General features: G+C 39.0%; 1 protein-coding gene across 7 annotated transcripts in view; it reads left to right on the forward strand.

The window, feature by feature from the left end:
* The first annotated feature begins 4,058 nt into the window (after positions 1-4,058).
* Positions 4,059-23,034, forward strand: part of RUNDC3B (RUN domain containing 3B) — a 170,731-nt gene continuing 151,755 nt past the window's right edge. For all 7 annotated transcript variants that reach the window (XM_068972884.1, XM_068972885.1, XM_068972889.1 and 4 more), the window contains exon 1: positions 4,059-4,177. In XM_068972884.1, the coding sequence (XP_068828985.1) occupies positions 4,059-4,177 (119 nt within the window). The remainder of the gene's footprint in view (positions 4,178-23,034) is intronic.

A 23,034-nucleotide genomic window follows, 5' to 3' on the forward strand; every position in this document is an offset into this window, starting at 1 on the left:
CTGGAGATTCATTACCATCTGAGGCACCAGGGAAGCCCTCATCAATCTTAAATTGGTCCCCAGACCTTGACGAGGAGTCCTAAATTTCATTAGTCAACTTATTTCACCATTCGGTGTAAGATGGACTGTTTGAATTTTTCAACAAGTGGCTTTGTCTTCTATTTTGAAGTTAAAACAGAAGTTACCAGATAGGGACTTCCTCATCTTTCTAATAATAAAAGCTTGAAATTATTTATGTTCGCACCTGGGCTCCCACATTTCTCTATGGTTACAACTGAGAATTAGTATCTTTAGCCAAAGCTCAATCCATCTACCTATGCGTTGAATCCCATTGCTTTTCCAAATTCTCACTTCTCATCATTTTTTCTTTCTTGCATTACTAACACTTCCTTACCAGTGGATTCATTCCATCAGCTTTAAAATGTGCTCACGTCATTTCCATGAAAACAAACAACACAACAGTAGAGATAGAATACCAACATCCCTTTACTCAACATTTCCATAGGTCACTCCCCTCTTTTCTCCCCCTTTATAATAACCTTTAAAAAGAATTGTGTGATTCTCAGTTCCCACTCTTTTAGTCTCCCACTTGGCTTCCACCTTCGTTATTCTACTGAAACAGTGCTTATGGATCTACAGAAAAATTGTGTATAAAAGGAAATTGCCTGGAAAATCCCATGGACAGAGGAGCCTGGTAGGCTGCAGTCCATGGGGTCGCTAAGAGTCAGAAACGACTGAGCGAGTTCCCTATCACTTTTCACTTTCATGCATTGGAAAGGGAAATGGAAACCCACTCCAGTGTTCTTGCCTGGAGAATCCCAGGGATGGGGGAGCCTGGTGGGCTGCCGTCTATGGGGTCACACAGAGTCAGACAAGACTGAAGTGACTTAGCAGCAGCAGCAGCAGCAGCAGCTTTTTGTCCATGATGTGAATTTCAAATATGTTTTCTCAGTCTGTTACTTTTCCTTTGTGTTTATGATGAAACTTGCTTCATAGATTAAAAAATGTTGTGTCTTCAGTTTTATCAATCTTTTCTGTATGTGCTGGGCTTGGATATACATAGAAAGTCGACTTCTTTGAGATTATAAATGATTTGGTAATCTCTCTGGCTTATAATATTTTAGATTTGAGGACATTTTATGTCTTACAATTGGAATTTTGTCTTTCTAAATTTTTTTTTGTCTTTTTTTGATGGGGAAAACAAGGAGCTTGGGGAAACGATGAGTGAGTATAATCTACCCACTGAATTCTATGGCGTCCTTGTAGGTTAAATTCGGCATTTACTGTTCTCATTATTTTTACTGTGTCTTTTTACATCTCTGAATAACCTTTGTGCCAATTCTTGGATCAATAAAGAATTGCAGTAGGTGCCAAAATAGTTCAAAACATAATGTGAAAACTCATGTGCTTCTATAGCAGTATTGTACTTTGCACAGGAATATAATTTATTCATTATTTCCCAGGTTAGTGATCTGAAGAAAGAATGAGACCCACAACATATAGTTCAAGGTAATTAAGAAAAAAGCTTTATCAAATAAGGCCCCCATGTGGCAGTTTAATGACACTCTGTGCATAGGAAAGAAGGTTTAAGTGAAATCTTGTGCAGCAAGTGCTGTCAACTGAATCCCAGTAAAGATAGCTTTTGGAAAATAACATTATTACCTAATCATGTAAGATGGACTTTTACTAAGTCTTCAGTCATAACTGTAAATTCGTAGTACAAGTAACATGAAAATGTACTCGAAAGGCTAGGAAGCCAGTTTTAAGAATAACGACATCTCACTTTTCTCTATTTGACGTAACCATTCAGTTTTGTCTTCCTGATAAGGGTTTCAGACATGTGTGTTCTCTCCCTCCGGCAGGACAAACCAGCATGGAATTTTCTTGATAACTGCTAACTTCCCATTCTTTTCTCTATGAAGTTTTCATCTGTATTTAAATAACAATTTTGATTTGAGTAGGATAAACTTCCTTACAAACCTCTATGTCATTCATTACAGAGCAGACAAGAAATGTTTGGCAACCAGTGCACTGCCCTGGAAAAACCTCCTACTTTTATGTGAAAGATCATGTTTAAAGTCTACATTGTTTATTATAATTTTAATATCTGAATATTTACTGTAATAAATTAGTTGTGACAGTTTTTTTCTACATGGTCTTTTCATTCTATTAATACTGTGATTCGGCTGAGAGGATGAAAGGGCTCAGTCTTTGCCCTGATGATCTCAAATAGAGATTTCAAATTTTTTACAACCTTGGAAATTAGTAATTGACAGCTTTAACATACAAAGCTCTGTTTTAAAAGCATTCAACATACAGTAACAGAACCTCCTGTAGTATTTTGTATAATATACAAGAAGTACAGAGATACCTACACTATATCTATGTATCTATTCTATAATATTCTTTGCCAGAAATGTCAACACCAGAGCTGAAAGTTTAATGGATTTTGGAGCCACCAAAACTGTAAAATTAGAGTAAAATAATGTCAAATGCGACCTCAAGTTACATTTAACCAACATTTATTGAAAACCAGTTTTCTGCACAGCACCGAGCTAGGTTTCACAGGGACACTGTGAGTAGGGACTTCACTCTAAAATCTGGGCATACTGATGCAAAGAGAGATGGATGGCCAACTTAGATGAGCGCCTGAGAACTCAGGGTCAAAGCCAGGACCTCCCTGTTGGTAAGGTCACGGGTGGAGAACCTCTGGAAAGTGGGCGCTATGTTCCCAACGGTCGCGCTGTGGATAGCACTCCTTGCCTCATCTCACGGAGCAGCCCAGCCGAGCCGAGGCCGATCTGCCCGGAGGCTCGCCGCCCCCACGCTCCTAATTCCGGGGTCCCTGCCCAGGACTGGAGAAGGGCGAAACGTGCAGTGTCCACTTGCGGGGCACTTCTTCTGTGGGCGGTCACTCCGGGCTGCAGGCCATGCTGAGGGCTAGGACAGGAGCGAAGTGGCGTCAAAATCTCAAGAGCAGACGCCCCAGGAGGAATGTTCTGCGGGCAATTTCCCTCGCTGGGCTATTTGTAGTTGTCTATCAGGCCAGGGGAGGGCGTTAGCGCGCGCGCACGCACACACGCACACAGACACAGACACACATACACACACACACACCACCGCGCACACACAGACACCCCACCACCACCACCAAAACCCCCGCGCGCACACGTGCACACCACCACCACCAAAATCCGCTCCCTTCCTGGAAGTCAGGCCCTGGGTCAGGTGCCGGAGCGGGAGCTAGTGCAGGCTCGGCGTTGTAGCTACGGATGCCACTAAGCTGGGGCGTCGGATTCCGGCAATAGGGTCAGCCGTTAGAGCTAGCGATCCCAGCCATTAGCTGGGCTCCGGGAAAGGGTCGGCAGTGTTCCCGGGGCACTCATGAGCACCGCATCCCACAAACCCCAGGCCAGCTGCGGCGCTGCTCCCGTGTGCAGACTGACTGCAGCACCAGGGTGGCGAGCGCGAGCTCGGCCTCTTGACAGCTGCCCACGCGCCGGGGCGGGCTCTAGCGGGTAGCTTTAAAGGTCCGCGGGGCAGCCCCGCCCCTCGCGCGCGGCGATTGGCTCCAGCTGGGGCGGCATTGGCTCGATAGGTGCAGAGAGGGCGGGGCTGCGCGCGCGAGGTCCGTGGCTCCCTGTGGCTCCGCTGCTGGGGCGCGAGTGGCGCCTGAGTGCGGGTGGTTGGGCGTGCGGGGCCAGCGGGCACGCGCGTGCGCGGCGCCGAGATCCCTGGGGAAGTAGGGGAGCGGCCGACGCCGAACCGCACGCACAGATCGGCGGCTGGCGGCGCGCGCGAGAGCGGGGGTGGTGCGTTCGTGTGTGCGCGTGAGTGTGTGTATGTGTGTAGAGCTCTGGTGCGGTGCGCCAGCCGCCAGTGCCCGGGTGCGAGTCCCCCATCGTTTTCCACACCCTCCCTCCGTCCCTGTTCCTTCCCTGTCACCCTCCCGCGTCCCCACGGCCGCAAGCGGAGCAAAAGCCCAGGGAAGCAGGTGGAGGGGAGGGGGGTGGCGGGCGGTGTCGCACGAGACAAAGGGGCCCGGGGGTCAGCCCGCCATGGCCTCCCGGAGCCTGGGGGGCCTAGGAGGGGGCCGCGGCGGGGGCGGCGGCGTCAAGAAGAGCCTGAGCGCCCGCAACGCCGCCGTGGAGAGGAGGAACCTGATCACGGTGTGCAGGTACGGCGCGGCCCGCCGCTCGGGGACAGAGGAGGGGGCCGCCGGCGCCGCGGGCTGGGGAGAGCGCTAGCCGCTGGGGGTCCCGGAGACAGCCGGCTGGAGCCCGGGCCGCCGCCGCCGCGCCGGGCGTGTCCCCGGCCAGAGCGTCCTGAGTGTGGCGGGTCTGGGCGCCGCCAAGGCCCCGGACTTTCCGTCAGTTTCAGTGCTGGGAGCCGCTGAGGGTAGGGCTTGGGGCGGGGCTGGGGGAGGATTTGTTTTCAATGTACAATCTAGCGTCTGAGTGAAAGACGAGGGCAGGCAGGAAGAGCTACTTCCTTTCAGTGCGCGTTAAGCCGTCCGGCAGCTTTTCGTCAAGTAATTGTTGCTCTAATTGTTGACTGTGTTGCCTCAAAATCGGAGTGCGTTTTGTTTTCTGTTTTTGATTGTTTGCACATGTATCGTCGTTTCGTGCCACAGATGGTGAGTGCCTGCTACATGCTGGCCGCGTGTGTGTGATTCCTTGTCCTCTGCGCTCGAAATTGCAGTGTTACTGATATTTCTGCAGCTGATACCAAGAGTGGGACTGTGGAGGATACCTAGTCGGTGATTTATTTCAAGTTTTGCCTTTCTTTGTTTTGTAACTATAATCGTAGTATTCCCTTACTTAAAAAAATGTATTTAGAAATTACTTTCAACCAGCCTTGTATTCAGAAATGACTGACTTTTAGCATGCTGACATTTTGTTTAAGTCTTGTTTCTGGGTATTAAATCCATGGTAGTCCTAAACATTCATTTCTTAGGAACGTCATTGAGCCATCAAGTTGTTGTAAAAGTACTTTGTTCCATGAAACGCTTCCTCAGACATCAAAAATCCTGTAAGAATAAGAGAATGAGGAGACCTTTCCCTCCTTTACAATTTACATTTTTTTTTCTTTTCCTTATGTAAAGATATGTCTAGCATCTTAAGCAGAATATAGATATTTATACTCGGACTTATATTCAGTAACTTTGGGCAGTTTTTTTTTTTTTTTTAATTGCTTTTGACTTAAGAGCTGTTCACCCCTCTGGTAGGAAGACTTGCCTCACTGACTTTTATGGCACTTGGAGTTATAACAAAATATTAGTACGGAATCTTTTGAATTGACATTTGTGCTGTTTAGGATGCAACCTTTTGAGGAAGATAGATTGTATGAAATTTTTTTTTACATCTAGGCAGTGTTTTTAAGTTAGGTAAATAGAACAGTAAGCAAGGCTAACTTTCTTACAAACAGTTTTTGTCTGGGAGAGTTTTGTTACCTACTCGTGGCAGCTGAAGTGATTTTGAGTGTTTGTAGGATGATGTTAATTACCCATATATTTCAACCTGGAACATCAAACACCTGGGCTGACATAAATTGCTCTCAATCATTGTGGTAGTCTTCAGAACGGTGGGTGTTGAAGATTTGGGGTAAAACACTGCAAGAGGTTTTATACTCAACCAATTTTTAAAGACAATAAAAACCGAGGAATAAAAAATCAGTGGAGGATACTGTTTTGTGTTTCCATTTTTGTCATGGTAGCAGAGGCAGTTCAGGAAAAGAAAGGGACATATCTAATCCTTGTTTAAGTTACATGTTTAAGAAATTTCAGTCACTGATTTGTGTGGACAGTTGTCTAGGTTAGCAGAATTTTTGTTGTGTTTGTCTAGTTATTCTTTTCTACTCTGGAATGTGCATACATGCTGACTTTAGTTACAGTTTATGATAAATTTAGTATTGTAGCTAAAATAAATTTCATTATTGTAGCTATAATAAATTTCAGTTTCTGGCTTAGATTTCAACTTGTATATTTATTTATGTGGATAATGTTACTAATACTGTTCTTCATGTCCAAATAGTTGGTGCATATCAATTATCCTTTTCTAATAATGAAACCTATTTGATAGATTTTGTCTAAAGGCTTTTAGTTTTTGGGGAAAAGTCATTGTAGGCCATTTGGGTGTTTTAAGTATCCGCACCTTGAATTCTGCAAAAAAAAACAAGCCAGTATTTGTGAATTTCTGTTGCTTTTCTCTCTTTCAGAATTACAGGAACTGGGGTATCTCACCCACATCTATTAATTTATTTTAAAATTTTTATGTAGCAGATCAGACATGATTTCGTATTTAAGTTGGGGAGAAGCTGGTTTAGTGAAAATATAATTGAGTTCTAAGTTTACTTTGTCATTAATTAATTGTGTCCTTTAACAAGTCTGTTTTTCAATTTTCTCATTTGTAAAATAATTTTGGACAGAGTCATTGGTAATTTTCGCTGAGAGCCCTAAAACTAGTAAAAAAAAAAAAAGCTAGAACTCTTTCAGGCAGAATGGGTTGGTTCATACTTAGTTATGAATTTCTCCATACATGAGCAGGGTAATAGTAGATATATGCTGAATGGTAGCTAGATGAGGGGAGAAGGCAATGGCACCCGACTCCAGTACTCTTGCCTGAAAAATCCATGGACAGAGGAGCCTGGTAGGCTGCAGTCCATGGGGTCGCTAAGAGTCGGGCATGACTGAGTTGGGCATCACTTTCACTTTTCACTTTCATGGATTGGAGAAGGAAATGGCAACCCACTCCAGTGTTCGTGCCTGGAGAATCCCAGGGATGGGGGAACCCTGTGGGCTGCCGTCTATGGGGTTGCACAGAGTCAGACACGACTGAAGTGACTTAGTAGCAGCAGCAGCAGCTAGATGAGGTATGTGCTTTTTTTTCTGTAAACAAGAACATTTTGATTTGTGCCATCTATATTGTGATACCTTGATTTTGTACTGGTATTCTGGAAAAATGGAAAGAAAGCCAAACCAAAGCAAGACAAACTCCCCCCACCCCTGACTAGCATTCTGGTATATGTGTTAGTTGAGGTTGGGAAGATATTTTAACCTGTTTAAGTTCTTTGCAGGTTAATCAGTACAGGTGATATGCATCAATACTTATACAGTAATGCTTTTCATTACCCCTTAAACAGTTTAGGCATACTCTCAGTTTAGGTTAACAGCCTTATTGCATAACTACACAATTCTTTTGGTTTAGAAACACCTCATATTAAGAATAATGTTACAGTTCGAACTTTGGAAATGAGTTATTTGGTTAGGTAGGATAGTCAGGAATTGAATTTTGGTTCATTGTGATTGTGTGTGTAATTATTTCATTAGTTTTTTCATGAACACATATATTGTACACTGAAAACAGTACTTATCTCAGCAAATAAGTAGTCTTTAATCCTTTTTTTTTTACAGATTGTGATAGAAAATAGATCATTCAGTGACTCTAAATGTTTCACATTCAACTCTAAAATATTCATAAACTGACTTATTTCTATGTACAAATTAGTATTTTCTCTGCATATTCTCTACCATTTATAAAAATTGTTAAAATCCTTGAGGATTTTTTAACCTGCATTTTTCATCCCAGAAAATCAGGTACTAGTTACTTTTTTAAGCTTCATAAGTTATAGAAAAACTTGCATATTCTTTTGATTTTAGTTCTGGTGAGAAGGAGAATTAAAATATAAGTTCTCTTTCCGTGGGTCAATAATAGTTTATGAAAAATTATTAAGATATACATTTAAATATAGATGCATAAATATTTTAAAATAACATTTGGCAAACTTCTAAACCAGTACATTAAGAGAAACTTCCCACATAAAGCCGTAACTTCCCTGTCTTGTGTATGGAAAAGACTAATGAAAGATTGAAGGAGATAGTGTGATGAAATAAGCATAGTAAAGACAAATGATGATTTTCAAAATTAAAGTACTTTCAATAACGTGTACATAGTTCTCAGTTTTCTATAGATCAAGATACTACTTCATAACTTGAATGTTAATTCAGATAACATCATTTGAATAGCACCTCATTTTCTCAATGTGTTTGGGAAATAAGATGTTCCTATTTTTCTTGTAACTTGTGTTTGAGTTAAAATTCTCCAGTCAGCTGCAGCAATTTTTGTGGAGTACAGTCTTCTGTTTAACTGAAGCTTACAATCTTAAGTGCACAGATTTATATAATAATAAAGAATACTATTTTAAGCATTGTGGATAAACTGCTTTTTAAAAAGCATTATACATTTCCCTACCTTATTTAAAAGGACTCTGCATAGAATCCTTAAAAGTGACTTTACTCTGGATCTGTTTCTGTGAATATACCCTGTGCAGTGGTTGCCCTTGGAGACTCCTGAGGTACACAGAGCTGTTTGCTACATGGCCCCATGGTGTGTTTGGTGTTCTTGGTCTGCTTTTGCATTTGCTGGCCCTTCCTGCCAAGTTAGCAGTTATTTCCTGCACCCCTGCCTGTTTCTACCAGCTCTTTCCTCTGTGCCTCCCATCCTGACATGCTCATTATAGTTGGTTGTGAACTAGGAAAGCAGATAAGTAAATTTATCCAGTGTGTTTTTTTAAAAAAAAGCACTGAGACACCTAAGTTCAGTGAGTGAGCTTTAGCATTCTGAACCTCTTAACGTCTGGTGCTGAATAATCAGGGGAAAGAAAGATATATTCCTGTACTTGAACAAGGTGGTTAAAATGCAGATATGTGAAATGTTACCGAATATCATTGTTGATATAATCATCTAAATAAGTGCAGTGACTTACTTTCCTTGTTACTATTTGCTCGAGAATGCTTTAGCAAACTGTTCATACCTTGCCTATTGTGATTATATTTTTGGCTGAAGCTGTTTTAATCAGTGCTATACATAGTAGACTCTGTGGATCAAAATAAACTGTGGAAAATTCTGAAAGAGATGGGAATACCAGACACCTGACCTGCCTCTTGAGAAACCTGTATGCAGGTCAGGAAGCAACAGTTAGAACTGGACATGGAACAACAGACTGGTTCCAAATAGGAAAAGGCTGTATATTGTCACCCTGCTTATTTAACTTATATGCAGAGTACATCATGAGAAATGCTGGACTGGAGGAAGCACAGGCTGGAATCAAGATTGCCGGGAGAAATATCAATCACCTCAGATATGCAGATGACACCACCCTTATGGCAGAAAGTGAAGAGGAACTAAAAAACCTCTTGATGAAAGTGCAAGTGGAGAGTGAAAAAATTGGCTTAAAGCTAAACATTCAGAAAACGAAGATCATGGCATCTGGTCCCATCACTTCATGGCAAATAGATGGGGAAACAGTGGAAACAGTGTCAGACTTTACTTTTTGGGCTCCAAAATCACTGCAGATGGTGACTGCAGCCATGAAATTAAAAGATGCTTATTCCTTGGAAGGAAAGTTATGACCACCCTAGATAGCATATTCAAAAGCAGAGACATTACTTTTCCATCAAAGGTCCATCTAGTCAAGGCTATGGTTTTTCCAGTGATCATGTATGGATGTGAGAGCTGGACTGTGAAGAAAGCTGAGCGCTGAAGAATTGATGCTTTTGAACTGTGGTATTGGAGAAGACTCTTGAGAGTCCCTTGGACTGCAAGGAGGTCCAATCAGTCCATCCTAAAGGAGATCAGCCCTGGGATTTCTTTGGAAGGAATGATGCTAAAGCTGAAACTCCAATACTTTGGCGACCTCATGCGAAGACTTGACTCTTTGGAAAAGACCCTGATGCTGGGAGGGATTGGGGGCAGGAGGAGAAGGGGATGACAGAGGATGAAATGGCTGGATGGCATCACTGACTTGATGGACAAGTTTGGGTAAACTCTGGGAGTTTGTGATGGACAGGGATGCCTGGCGTGCTGCGATTCACGGGGTCGCAAATAGTTGGACATGACTGAGCGACTGAACTGAGCTGATACTTAGTAGAACTTTGGGTTGGGACTTTGATCAATGTTACTTGTTACTGTATGGCTTTGGAGAAGATTCACTTTCATTTCTAAAGAGTCTTAGAGCCCTATTCATAGGTGATCCCAGTGGAGGTAGGATGATCATCTTACTAGTCAGAGGTCGGCTTCTCAGCATTCACAGAATATCCTTATCCCTTCCCCTAGCTTAACTGGCTTCATATTCAACTGGAAACGGAGAATTGCTGTCCGCTACACATTTATTAGAGGGTATTGTGTTAACCTCTCTGCTGATTGATAAATGTCAGAACTTGGTTGAGATGCGATATTTAGGGGGAAACATGTGAAGCTTATCCACTATTGTATTAGTGTTAGAGGTTTATAAACTATATCCCTGGGTCCGTCCAGAGAGCAGCTGAGTGTGTAGGTTGCATCGCTTTGCCCTGTCCTGTCTCCAGTTGCTTTTGCCCCTGTCTTGCTTTGGTAAGATTCCAGCAGCCTACATTGAGTGTCAGCAGAGGAAGCCTTCACAGAGGATCTTCTTGAAATTGTTGTCAAGAACATTGTTTATTATGTCAAAAAATGTCTTCTTTTTGTGAAGATTTCTATGAGAAATATCTTTTTTATTTTTTTAGTGCCAAGAGTTGTATCTTTAGGCAGTTGATTTACTTATATCTACTGGGCATAAATGTGTAGGTGGCAACTTCTCTTTTTCTCATACAGCTATTAGAAATCTTAGTGTTAAATCGGGAGAAGGAAATGGCAGCCCACTCCAGTATTCTTACCTGGAGAATCCTGTGGACAGAGGAGCCTCGAGGGCTGCTGCCCATACGGTTGCACAGAGTCGGATACGACTGAAGCGACTTAGCAGCAGCAGCAGCATGCATTGGAGAAGGAAATGGCAGCCCACTCCAGTATTCTTGCCTGGAGAATCCCAGGGACAGAGGAGCCTGGTGGGCTGCTGTCTATGGGTTCACACAGAGTTGGACATGACTGAAGCATCTTAGCAGCAGCAACAGCAGTGTTAAATCTGTGGCCAATCTCTAAAACATATGTAGAATACCATACTGATGTATTTAGCCTTGTTTGTAGCTACACTTTGCTTCCATTTTTTAAGTATAGATTTTTATTGATTTATCATATGCTTATAGAAAAGTACACACAGCATAGGTGTACAGTGATTTTTTTGCAAAGAGAACAGAGCTTTCTATCCAGTACCCAGTTCAATAAAAAAGCGCATTACCCGAAGGAGACAAGATCATTGTTTCAGAAAGGTACCTGCACTTGCATGATGATCGCAGCATTGCTTGGAATAGGCAAGACATGGAAAGAAACTAAGTGCCCATCAGATGGTGAATGCATAAAGAAAATATGATGTGTATACACAATTGAAAATTATCCAGCCATAAAAAAGAGGGAATCGTGCCATTTGCCACAACATGGATATACCTTGGGGGCATTATGCTAAGTGAAGTAAGTCAGGGAAAGACAAGTACTATGTGATCCCACTTATATGTGGAATCTTAAAGAAACCATACCCACGAATACAGAGAACAGGTTGGTGGGAGGTTAGCAAAAAGGTGAAGGTGACAAAAGGTGCAAACTTCCAGTTTGAAGATAATTGAGTTCTGGGAATCCAATATTACTAACAAAAGGGAACACTACCCAAAGTCCCAGAAATCTCTTCCTTCCCCTCTTTCTGTTACTACATACTCCTAGGTTTCAGCACCATTAGTTTTGCCTCTTTGAATTTGATACAGCATTGAACATTAAATTACAGCTATGTGCAACAAAAAGGATGAATCTCACAAACATAACGTTGAGCAAAATAAACTAAATAGGAAAAGGTATGTATTATTCCATTCATTTCAAATTCACAATGAGGCAACACTCAACAAATCCAGTCTGTGAGGTGAATATACCACAGTGTATCCATTCTGCTTAAATAGGACACTTGCCTTGTTTTCACTCTTTGACCATTACTAATTGAATGTTCATGAATATGTATTTTGGTGAATATATGTGCCAACTTCGGTCAGATATATACCTAGGAGTGGAGTTCCTGGGTGATATGGTGTGTAGATGCTTGGCTTCAGTGGATACAACAGTTTTCCAAAGGCATTGTACCAGGCTGCATAGTAGTGAGCAGTGCACAGTTGACTCTTTAACAATGGAGTAGTAGGGTTATGGACGCTGACTCTGAACATGGCCTAAAATCTGTATGTAACTTCACAGTGGGCTGTATCAGCAGTTCTACATTCTCAGATTCTACCAACCGCTGACTGTGTAGTATTGTATTCAGTGAAAAAAGCCTACATTAAGTGGACCCATGCAGTTCAAACTCATGTTGCTCAAGAGTCTACTGTATGAGAATTCCAATTTCTCTATTCCTCACTAACCCTTGAAATTTTTCTGTCTTCACTTTAGCAATTCTGGTGTGTTTGATGGGATGTCCCATGGGGATTTATGTAATTTGTATTTCCCTGATCTCTGTTGAAGTTAAGCACCTTTCCATAAGTCTGTTGGCCATCTGGAGAGTCTCTTTTGTGACATGCCAGTTCAGGTGGTTTATCATTTGCAATGTCTGATGTTTTGTTTGTGTAATTCTTTGTACATTCTATGTGGATCTTTGCTGGTCTATGTGATGTAAGTATCTTTCCCCATTTGGTGGCTTGATTTTTCATTCTCTTCATGTTGTGATAAATAGAAACTCATAATTGTGAAGTAGTCCATCATAAATTTCCTTCTTGGTTCATGCTTATTGTGGCCTGCTTAAGAAATTGGTCTAGTACTCCAAGGTAATGAAAATATTCTTCTGTTTTCTTCTAAAAGATTTAGTTTTGTCTTTTACATTTATATCAACAGTCCATCTGTACTTTATTTTTTGTTTATGCTGTGAAGTATAGGAGTCAAGATTAAATATTTTCCTTAGGAAACTCAGTTTGACGTGTGCTAAATAGCTTCAGTCCTGTCCGACTCTTTGCTACCCTGTGGACAGAAGCGCTTCAGGCCCCTCTGTCCGTGGGATTCTCCAGGCAAGAATACTGGAGTGGGTTGCCATGGCCTCCTCCAGGGGATCTTCCCTAGAACCGTTTATTTAAAGAGACCATGCTTTCCTCACTACACTCAAGTGTCACATCTACCATAAGTCAGGTGACTGAGCAACTGGACAACAGCAAGGTGATGGCATCATTAGTGTGTGTGCTTCCAGACTCCCTCTTCTGTTCCATTAGTCTCTTTGTCCTTGAGCTAATACCATATTGGTTTAATAACTATTTCTTGGTGTTTGGAAATAAAAGTTCTCCAGCTTTGTGTTCAAGACTGTCTTGGCTATTCTTGGGCTTTGCAAACTAGATATTGTTATGCTCCGAGCCCGTATCTCTGAACCGACCGAGAGAGAGAGCAAGTCCACCACGGTACTGCAAGGGCAAGAAGGGAGTTTATCTCTAGTGCGCTAGGGCCCAAGTCTCATCCCACACAAGGGAATCCGACAAGAGCCCCGAACAAAGGAGTATGGCGGCTTATATACAGGCAGTTCTTTGTCTCAGTTACAGGAGTAGCTGGGGTTACATGATTGGCCAGGCAGGATGAGCGCATATCCTGTCTCTTTCTGGTAAACATGACTCAGGTCCTAGAGACCGTCGTTTGGTCCCTAACGGATATTAGGATCAACTTGTCAATTTCCATTTAAAAAATCTGCTGGAATTTTTTTTAAGATTGCATTTAATCTATACATCATGTGGCATCTTGACAAGACTTAAATGCAATCCGTGAGTAAAAAATCTCCATCCTTTCGTGTATTTGTAATTATTCTGAAATTTTTCTCGAAAATGTTTCATAGCTTTGAATATATAGATTTTATCTTTTTAGGTTTGTTCGTCCATATTTAATATCTATTATAATAATTTTAAAACTTTTTTCTTTTTTGTTGAAATATAGACATTAAATTGACTTTTAAAAATATTGTTCTTGTAATTAGCAATTTTACCAGCTGTGCTTATTAATTCTAATAGATTTTCTGCAGTTTTGTGTGTGTGTGTTTAGCATTCTGAAAACATTGTCATTTTTTCTACCTATTTTACTTCTTCCTTTTTTAAACTTTATGGCCTTTCTTTTTTGTCTTAAACTGCACTGAGTAGGACCACAGTGTTATAGAAAGCATTAACAGTTTTACCACTAAGTATGATGTTTGCAGTAGGTTTTTCTTAGTTCTTTTTTACTAAAAAATTGCTGAGAATTTTTATTGTAAGTGGATGCTGAATGAGTTTGAGCAAACTCTGGGAGATAGTGAAGGATAGGGAAGCTGGTGAGCTACAATTCATGGGGTCGCAGAGTCAGACACGACTTAGCAAATGAACAACAACAAATGTTATCAAATACGTTTTCTTTCAAGAACAACATATAATTTCTCTCCTTTTTTCTCTTTATGTAGTTAATCACATTGATTGACTTTTTGATGCTAACCCTGGAATAAACAAACTGGGTTGTGCTGTATTATCTTTTTTATGTATCTTTACATTAAGTGATGGAGAAGGCAATGGCTCCCCACTCCAGTACTCTTGCCTGGAAAATCCTATGGATGGAGGAGCCTGGTGGGCTGCAGTCCATGGGGTCGCTAAGAGTCGGATACGACTGAGCGACTTCACTTTCACTTTTCACTTTCATGCATTGGAGAAGGAAAGGGTAACCCACTCCAGGGTTCTTGCCTGGAGAACCCCAGGGATGGGGGAGCCTGGTGGGCTGCTGTCTGTGGGGTCGCACAGAGTCGGACATGACTGAAGTGACTTAGTAGTAGTAGTACATTAAGTGAGGTGATATTTTATTTGGTATTTTTGCACATTCATGAAAGTGGTCTGTGATTGTTCTTTGTTATAGTGTCCTTGTCTAGATTTGTCATTAAGATTATCTGACTTTACAAGTTGGGAAATGTTCTTTTATTCTGTTTTGTAGAAGAATTGTGTACAGTTAATATTATTTCTTTCTTAAACTTTTGGAAGAATTCACCAGGGAAGAAATCTGAGCCACAAATTGTCTTTGTGGGAAGTCTTTTAGTAATAGACTCAATTTATTTAATAGATACTGAACAATTCAGATTTCCTGTTTATTCTTTTATCAGTTTCAGCGAGTTTTTCAAGGAATATACCCATTCATGTATGTTACCAAATTTAAAGCTTCTCTCAATATCCTCTGAATATCTTTTTATCATTTAAAAGTCTGGTCATTTCCCATTTTTCTCTCCTGATTTTGGTAATTTCTGTTTTTCCCATTGTTTTCTTGCTGGGAGTATATAAAGTTTATTAATACCTTCAGAGAACCAGCCTTTAGCTTTGTTAATTTCCTCTCTGTATATTTCTTCATTTGTTGCTTTCTTTTTATCATATTTAGTATTTCCTTCCTTCCGTTTTTTTTAAGTTCCTGTTCTTTTTCTAATTCTTGAGATGGAAGTTTAGATCATTGTTTTTCAGCCTTTCTTCTTTCCAGTCTTTGCATTTTCAGACCACAGATTGCCTTGTTTGACATTGCTTTGGGATAGCAAACAAGGGGGCTTCCCTGGTGGCTCAGACAGTAAAGAATCTGCCTGCAATGCAGGAGGCCCCAGGTTTGATCTCTGGGTTGAGAAGATCCCCTGGAGAAGGGAATGGCAATCCACTCCAGTAGTCTTGCCTGGAGAATTCTATGATCAGAGGACCCAGGTGGGCTACAGTCCATGGGGTCGCAGAGTCAGACACAGATTTAAAATTTGTATCTTCATTATTAATTAGTTTAAAATGTTTTCTACTTTCTGTTGGGGTTTCTTCTTTGACTCATTGTTTATTTTAAAAGGTACTGTTTAGCTTTCAGACAGTTGAAGATTTTCTATTTTTAGTTATTGATTTCTAACAGTTTCACTGTGCAGAGAGTATTCAAAAAGATTTTAAAGTTTTGAATTTTTATCTACGCTCGCTTTACAATGCAACATTTGATCAATTTTAGTAACTCTTTGATATGCATTTGAAAAGAAGATAAACAGTCCTCTGTATTCACCAGTTCCACATCCAGCAGTGGGGAGGGCCAACTCTAAGGAACTTGAGCATCTGTGGATTTTGGTTTCTTTAGGGTTCCTGGAAGCAATTCCCTGCAGATATCAAGGGAGGACTGTATTCTCTCATTGTTGATTGCATGTTTTATAGATGCCATTGTGTTCCTAATTTCACTGTCCTCCTAGTTTTCTGTGTGCTCAGCCTGATGCTGAGAGAGGTGTGTTAGATCTGTCAGATCTGAGTGTAGATTTGTCTATTCCTCTGTTTAGCTCTCTCATTGATTTGCTAAAATGTTTTGTTGTTTGATTACCAGGTGGGTACGGATTGAGAATTGTGATCTCTTCCTAGTGATTTCATTCCTTTTTAATCATGAAATGGCCTTCTTTATCTCTAATAGTGTTCCTACCTTAAAGTCTAGTTTTCCTGCTATTAGCATAGTTAAAATAGCTTTCTTTTAGTTAATGTTTATATGATATACTTTTTATTCTTAACTTTCAGTATTTCTGGGTCCTTAAAAGTGTCTCTTTGTAGGCAGGATAGAATTTAATTTTACATTTTATCTAGTTTTTTATTTAGAGAATTTAGCCCATTTATATTTAATGTTATTACCTTTGGGTTTATGACTCCTATTTTGCTATTTATGTTCACTTTTTCTCTTTTCTCATCTTACGTATCATTATTTTTTGTTATTTCATTTATTCCTTATAGTTTTATCCATATGAACTTGTTGGTTATATATTCTTTTTCATTTTCTATATAGTTTACCCTTGAATAGTATGAGGCTTAGGGGTGCTTACCTTCCCCAAGTCAGAAATCCACGTTTAACAGTCATGTGTATGCAGTTAGCCCTCCAGACTGTGACTGCATTTACAGATTCAACCAACCGTAATAATATACCACTGTAGTATAAATGGGAAATAAATGGTCCATGTATAAGTGGACTTAATGCACTTCAAACTTGTGTTGTTCAAGGGTCAACTCTTTATATTTTGATTTCTATCCTTTTGACCCTCGATTTATTACAGTAAATCAAAATTTAAGTTTTACTGCTTCTCCAGTAATGTTAGAACCATTTATCCCCCCTTATCCCAAAATACTTTCTAATAAATATGGTGCTCATTATGCTGTAATCTAATTATCTTTTTGTCTTCTATTGGAATGTGCATTTCTCAAGTCCAAGTCATAATTTATTGAGCATCTATTTTATTCCCAGCATCTAGTACATAGTAGGGATGTTTGTCAAATGAGGTTATTATGTCCAACTAGTGAAGAATAGTAGCAGTGGATAGTTCTAAAACAAGATTGAAGGTAAACTAAAGAACCATTCTCACTCACTTCTTAAAAAAAAGTCACCCTTATGAATAATCTCTAATGAGGGGGTTTTAAACATCAGATAGCTTTAGATTCACAGATACAGAAAGCAAACCAGTGGTTACCAGTGGGGGGATGACTGGGGGAGGGGTAGTGTAAGGGTAGGAGATTAGGAGGTACATGCTTTAAAAATTTTTTTAAAATACATTTTATACTAGGTATAAAGTAAGCTACAGGGATATATTATACAGTATGAGGAATATAGCAAATATTTTCTGGTAATTATCAGTGGATATAACCTTTAAAAACTGTGAAAAAAATAAGCATTGAAATTAAAACATCTAATAGCTTCAGTAGTAGAACTGTCTATCTAGATTACTAGATAGCTTGTCATTGTTATTGTTTAGTTGCAAAATAGTGTCCCAATCTTTTTGTGACCCTGTGGGCTGTAGCCTTCCAGGCACCTCTCTCCACAGAATTTCCTAGGCAAGGATACTGGAGTGAGTTGCCATTGCCTTCTCCAGGGGATCTTCCCAATCCAGGGATCAAACCCTGTCTCCTGTGTTGGCAGGCAGATTCTTTACCACTGAGCCACCTGGGAAGCCTCGATAGCTTACTTATGTTAAAATACATTACTTGAGTATTTTCATTTGTCTTTGGACAAAGAAGAATTGAATTCCAAAGTGATATGTGATACAGGTGTCCAGTGAAAGTATTCTTTATTAAGCTGACTTTAATAGGAAATTATTTCATATAAGAAATCAAATGAATTAATTTAAGATGGGAAATTTTTTTTGTTTGAATACTTTCTAATTTTAAACAAGTTGTAAAAAAATTGTTTTGTCGTACACATACTAATGAAACGAACAAAGACTAAACACAAAGAATATTAAAAGCAGCAAGGGAGAAGCAACAAGTAACATACAAAGGAAACTCCATATGCTTAACAGCTGATTTTTCAGCAGAAACTCTGCAGGTCAGAAGGGAATGGCAGAATATATTTAAAGTACTGGAAGGGAAAACCCAACAACCAAGATTACTGTACCTGGCAAGGATCTCATTCAAAACTGATGGAGAAATAAAAAGCTTTTCAGACAAGCAAAAGTTAAGAGAATTCAGTACCACCAAACCAGCTTTACAACAAATGTTAAAGGGACTTATATAGTCAAGAAATATAACAGAAGAAAAAAGATCTATAAAATCAACCCCAAACAATTGAGAAAATTGCATTAGGAACATATATATCAATAATTACTTTAAATGTAAATAGATTAAATGCTCCAACCAAAAGAAACAGATTAGCTGAATGGATAGAAAAGCAAGACCCCGTATATATGCTGTCTACAAGAAACCCACTTCAGACCTAAAGACACATATGGACTGAAAGTGAGAGGATGGAAAACTATATTCCATGCAAATGGGAAGCAAAGTATTTTTTACTTTCAAAAGAAAGTTCTGTTTTTTTTTTTTTTTTTTTTACTGGAGTATCAATCCTCATATCAGACAAAGTGGACCTTAAACTAAAGAAGTTTACAAGAGATAAGGAAGGACACTACATATTGGCCAAGGAATCAATCCAAGAGAAAGACATAACAATTGTAAATATCTATGCATCCAACATAGGAGCACCTCAATACATAAGACAAACACTAACAGACATAAAAGGAGAAATTGACAATAACACAATAATAGTAGACTTTGACACCCCACTCACACCAATGGACAGATCATCAAAACAGAAAATTAATAAGGAAACACGAGTCTTAAATGATATATTACATGAAATGGATTTCATTGATATGTTCAGGACATTCCATCCAAATGCAGAAAAATACCCCTTCTTCTCATATGCACATGGAACATTCTCCAGGATTGACCACATCTTGGGTCACAAATCAAACCTCAGTAAATTTAAGAAAATAAAAATCATATCAAGCATATTCTCCAACCACGGTGCTATGTGACTGGATATCATTTGCAAGAAAAAATCGAAAAAATACAAACACAAGGAGATTGAACAACACGTTTCTAAATAACCAACAGGTTTCTGAAGAAATCAAAAGGGAAGTCAGAAAATTTCTAGAAACAAATGACAATGAAAACATGACAACTCAAAACCTATGGGATGCAGCAAAAGCAGTCCTAAGAGGTAAATTTATAGCAATGCAATCCTACCTCAAGAAACAAGGGAAACGCCAAATAGACAACCTAACTTTACACCTAAAGCAACCAGAAAAAGAACAAAAACCCCTCAAAATCAGTAGAAGGACACATCAAGATCTGAGCAGAAATAAATGAAAAATGAAAGAAACAATAGTAAAGATTAATAAAACTAAAAGCTGGTTCTTTCAGAAGATGAACAAAATTGACAAACCTTTAGCCAGACTCATCAAGAAAAAGAGAAGAATCAAATCAACAAAATTAGAAATGAAAAAGGAGAGGTTACAACAGACAGTGCAGAAGTACAGAGGATTATAAGAGACTATTATGAACAACCATATGGCAATAAAATGGATAACCTGGAAGAAATGGGCAGATCTTAGAAAAGTTCAGTCTTCTAAGACTGAACCAGGAAGAAATAGAAATTATGAACAACCCAATTACAAGTGCTGAAATTGAAACTGTGATCAAAAATCTCCCCCAAAACAAAAGCCTAGAATATAAAAGCAGCTCATGCAACTCAATACCAGAAAAGCAAACAACCCAATCAAAAAGTGGGAAAAGGGCCTAAGCAGACATTTCTCCAAAGAAGACATACAGATGGCTAACAAACACATGAAAAGATGCTCAACATCGCTCATTATTAGAGAAATACAAATCAAAACCACAATGAGATACCACCTCATGCTGCTCAGAATGGCCATCGTCAAAAAGTCTACAAACAGTAAATACTGGAGAGAGTGTGGAGAAAAGGGAATACTGTTGCGCTGTTGGTGGGAATGTAAATTGATACAGCCACTCTGAAAGATGCTATGGAGATTCCTTAAAAAAACTAAGATTAAAACCACCATATGACCCAGCAATCCCACTCCTAGGCATATACTTGAGGAAACCAAAATTGAAAAAGACACATGTATCCCATTCATTGCAGCACTGTTTACAATGGCTAGAACATGGAAGCCACCTAGATGTTCATCGACAGATGAATGGATACAGAAGTTGTGGTACATATACACAATGGAATATTACTCAGCCATAAAAAGGAATGCATTTGAGTCAGTTCTGATGAGGTGGATGAACCTAGAACCTATTATAGAGAGTAAAGTGAGTCAAAAAGAGATAAATATTGTATTTTAATGCATATACACGGAATCTAGAAAAATGGTACTGAGGAATTAATTTACAGGGCTGCAGTGGAGAAACAGACATAGAGAATAGACTTATGGACATGGGGAGAGGGGAAGAGGGGGTGAGAGGTATGGAAAGAGTAACATGGAAACTTACATTACCAAATGTAAAATAGATAGCCAACAGGAATTTGCTGTATGGCTCAGGAAGCTCAAAAAGGGGCTCTTTATCAACCTAGAGGGGTGGGAGGGAGCTTCTACAGGGAGGGTATATATGTATACCTATGGCTGATTCATGTTGAGGTTTGACAGAAAACAAGATTCTATAAAGCAGTTATCCTTCAATAACAATAAAATTTAAAGATGTTAAAAAAAGTTGTCTTGTCCTTTTGTTGAAATATAGTGCTTCAGGTTATTTTTCATGTGGTGCTGTCTGCTGTTGTCAGTCTGCTTATGCAGCAATACAAGATATTAATATGCTATCTCAGTTTTAGGTGTTTAGATTAACAATTCTGTTTTACAAGCAATTTTGATAGTACACATGGGGAAAATATTTTAAAATATACCTCTCTCTCTCTGTCTCTCATTTTTTTTACACTAAGCAAAATTTATAAAGAAAAAAATAGTAAACTCTGTCAAAAGAGACTTTTGAGTTAGAGGGTGTATATTTCAGAGAAGAGGGTTGGAATTTTTTTCTCCTGTGTTTCAATAAAACTTTATAGAAACAGACACCTGGCTGGTTTTTGCCTGTGGATGATAGTCTGAGACTCCTGCTAAATGGGTATGTGAGAAGTTTTCTTCTACTTATAAAGGATATTTAAATTTTAGGAAAGATAAAAGGGGGAAAACACATGATTGTTAGAAATTCTTAACTCTCATAAGACTTTAAAAGAAAATAAGGCAAATTGCTGATTGAGAAAGATTTGGGAGGGGTTTCTGGTATAAAATAAAAGAAGTAGGCTTTCCCATGAACAGATACCTGGATACGGTGCCCATTATCATCCACAGTCACTGTTTTACATTTGGGGTGGAGTGTATCATATCTCTTGGCAGCCATCTCCTTGCAGATTATAGGTAATAGATACAGCAATGGCAAAGGATAGTTACCCCACCCTTTGGTAAAGACTACTTGCAATAATAATATATTATAAGGAATCCTGTAAATTTGGTGTGATAGTAGTGGAAAGAATTCTCTTACAATTCGGATACTTCTGTGACTTTTTAAAATATCACTCATAAATGATTATAGCTATTCTGCACCCCTTTTGGTTTTGAAATGTAATGATTCTATATGCTTTTATATACTTTGTTTATTTCAGGTATAATTCCATATAAAGGAATATAAAAATACAGATAAGAAAATCTGATTTTGTGAAATTGATATTTTTCTGATACATGTTTGACAAATAGTTAAGATTATATAAGCTTGTTTTAAAGAGATGGAAATATATTTCTTTCCTACTTGATTCTTCTCTGTGTATGTGAATACATCTTTGTATCTTACTAATACAGGGCCTTTAAATATTAAAGATGAATTTCTACTTTTAAATAGTTTCTTTTCTAATAAAGAGTGAGATGTTTCATGAAGTCATTTTGGGGGGACCTGCAACGAGATTCTTTTTTTTTTATTGAATATAGTTGATTTATAATATCCTGTTAGTTTCAGATATATGGATGTAGATATTCCTTTTCAGATTCTTTTCCCTTATAGATTATTGCAAAATATTGAGTATAGTTCCCTGTGCTGTATGTAGGTCCTGTTGGTAATCTGTTTTATATACAGTAGTATGTATCTATTAATCCCGAACTCTTAATTTATCACTTCCCCATCTTTCCCCTTTAGTAACTTGTTTGTTTTCTATGTCTGAGTCTCTTTCTATTTTGCAAATAAGTTCATTTGTATCATTCTTTTAAAAATTTCACGTATGAATGGTATCATGTGATACTTGTCTTTCTGTCTGGCTTACTTCACTGAGTATGATAATCTCTAGATCCATCCATATTACTGCGGATAGCATTATTTCATTCTTTTCTATGGCTGAGTAATATTCCATTGTATATATGTACCACATTTTCTTTATCCATTCATCTGTTGATGGACATTTACTTACTTCCACATCTTGGCTATTGTAAATAGTGCTGCTGTGAACATTAGGATGCATGTATCTTTTCAAATTATGTTTTCTGAGGGTATATGCTCAGGGGTGGGATTGCTGGATCATATAGTAACTCTGTTTTTAGTTTTTTCAGGAAAAGCTCTTTTATTTTTGACTTTGTTGTCACATTTTTTGCCTTTAATTATTTGTTGTTACTGTTAGTTTAGAACCTTGTTTACTGTGGAAGGAATTCATTTAAATGGGTGTAGTGAAGATTGTTTTTAAAATGTGGTTTTGGTAAACATCTTTCTTGATATGTTTCCAAAGGGGAAAAGGTAGTTCCTGCTTTCTTAAATTTGATGGTTTTAGTCACAATCATTTTTTAAATTTCTGAACTAACAAAATTTTCTTTGAA

This window comes from Capricornis sumatraensis, chromosome 5, assembly GCF_032405125.1.
Source record: "Capricornis sumatraensis isolate serow.1 chromosome 5, serow.2, whole genome shotgun sequence".
NCBI lineage: Eukaryota > Metazoa > Chordata > Mammalia > Artiodactyla > Bovidae > Capricornis > Capricornis sumatraensis.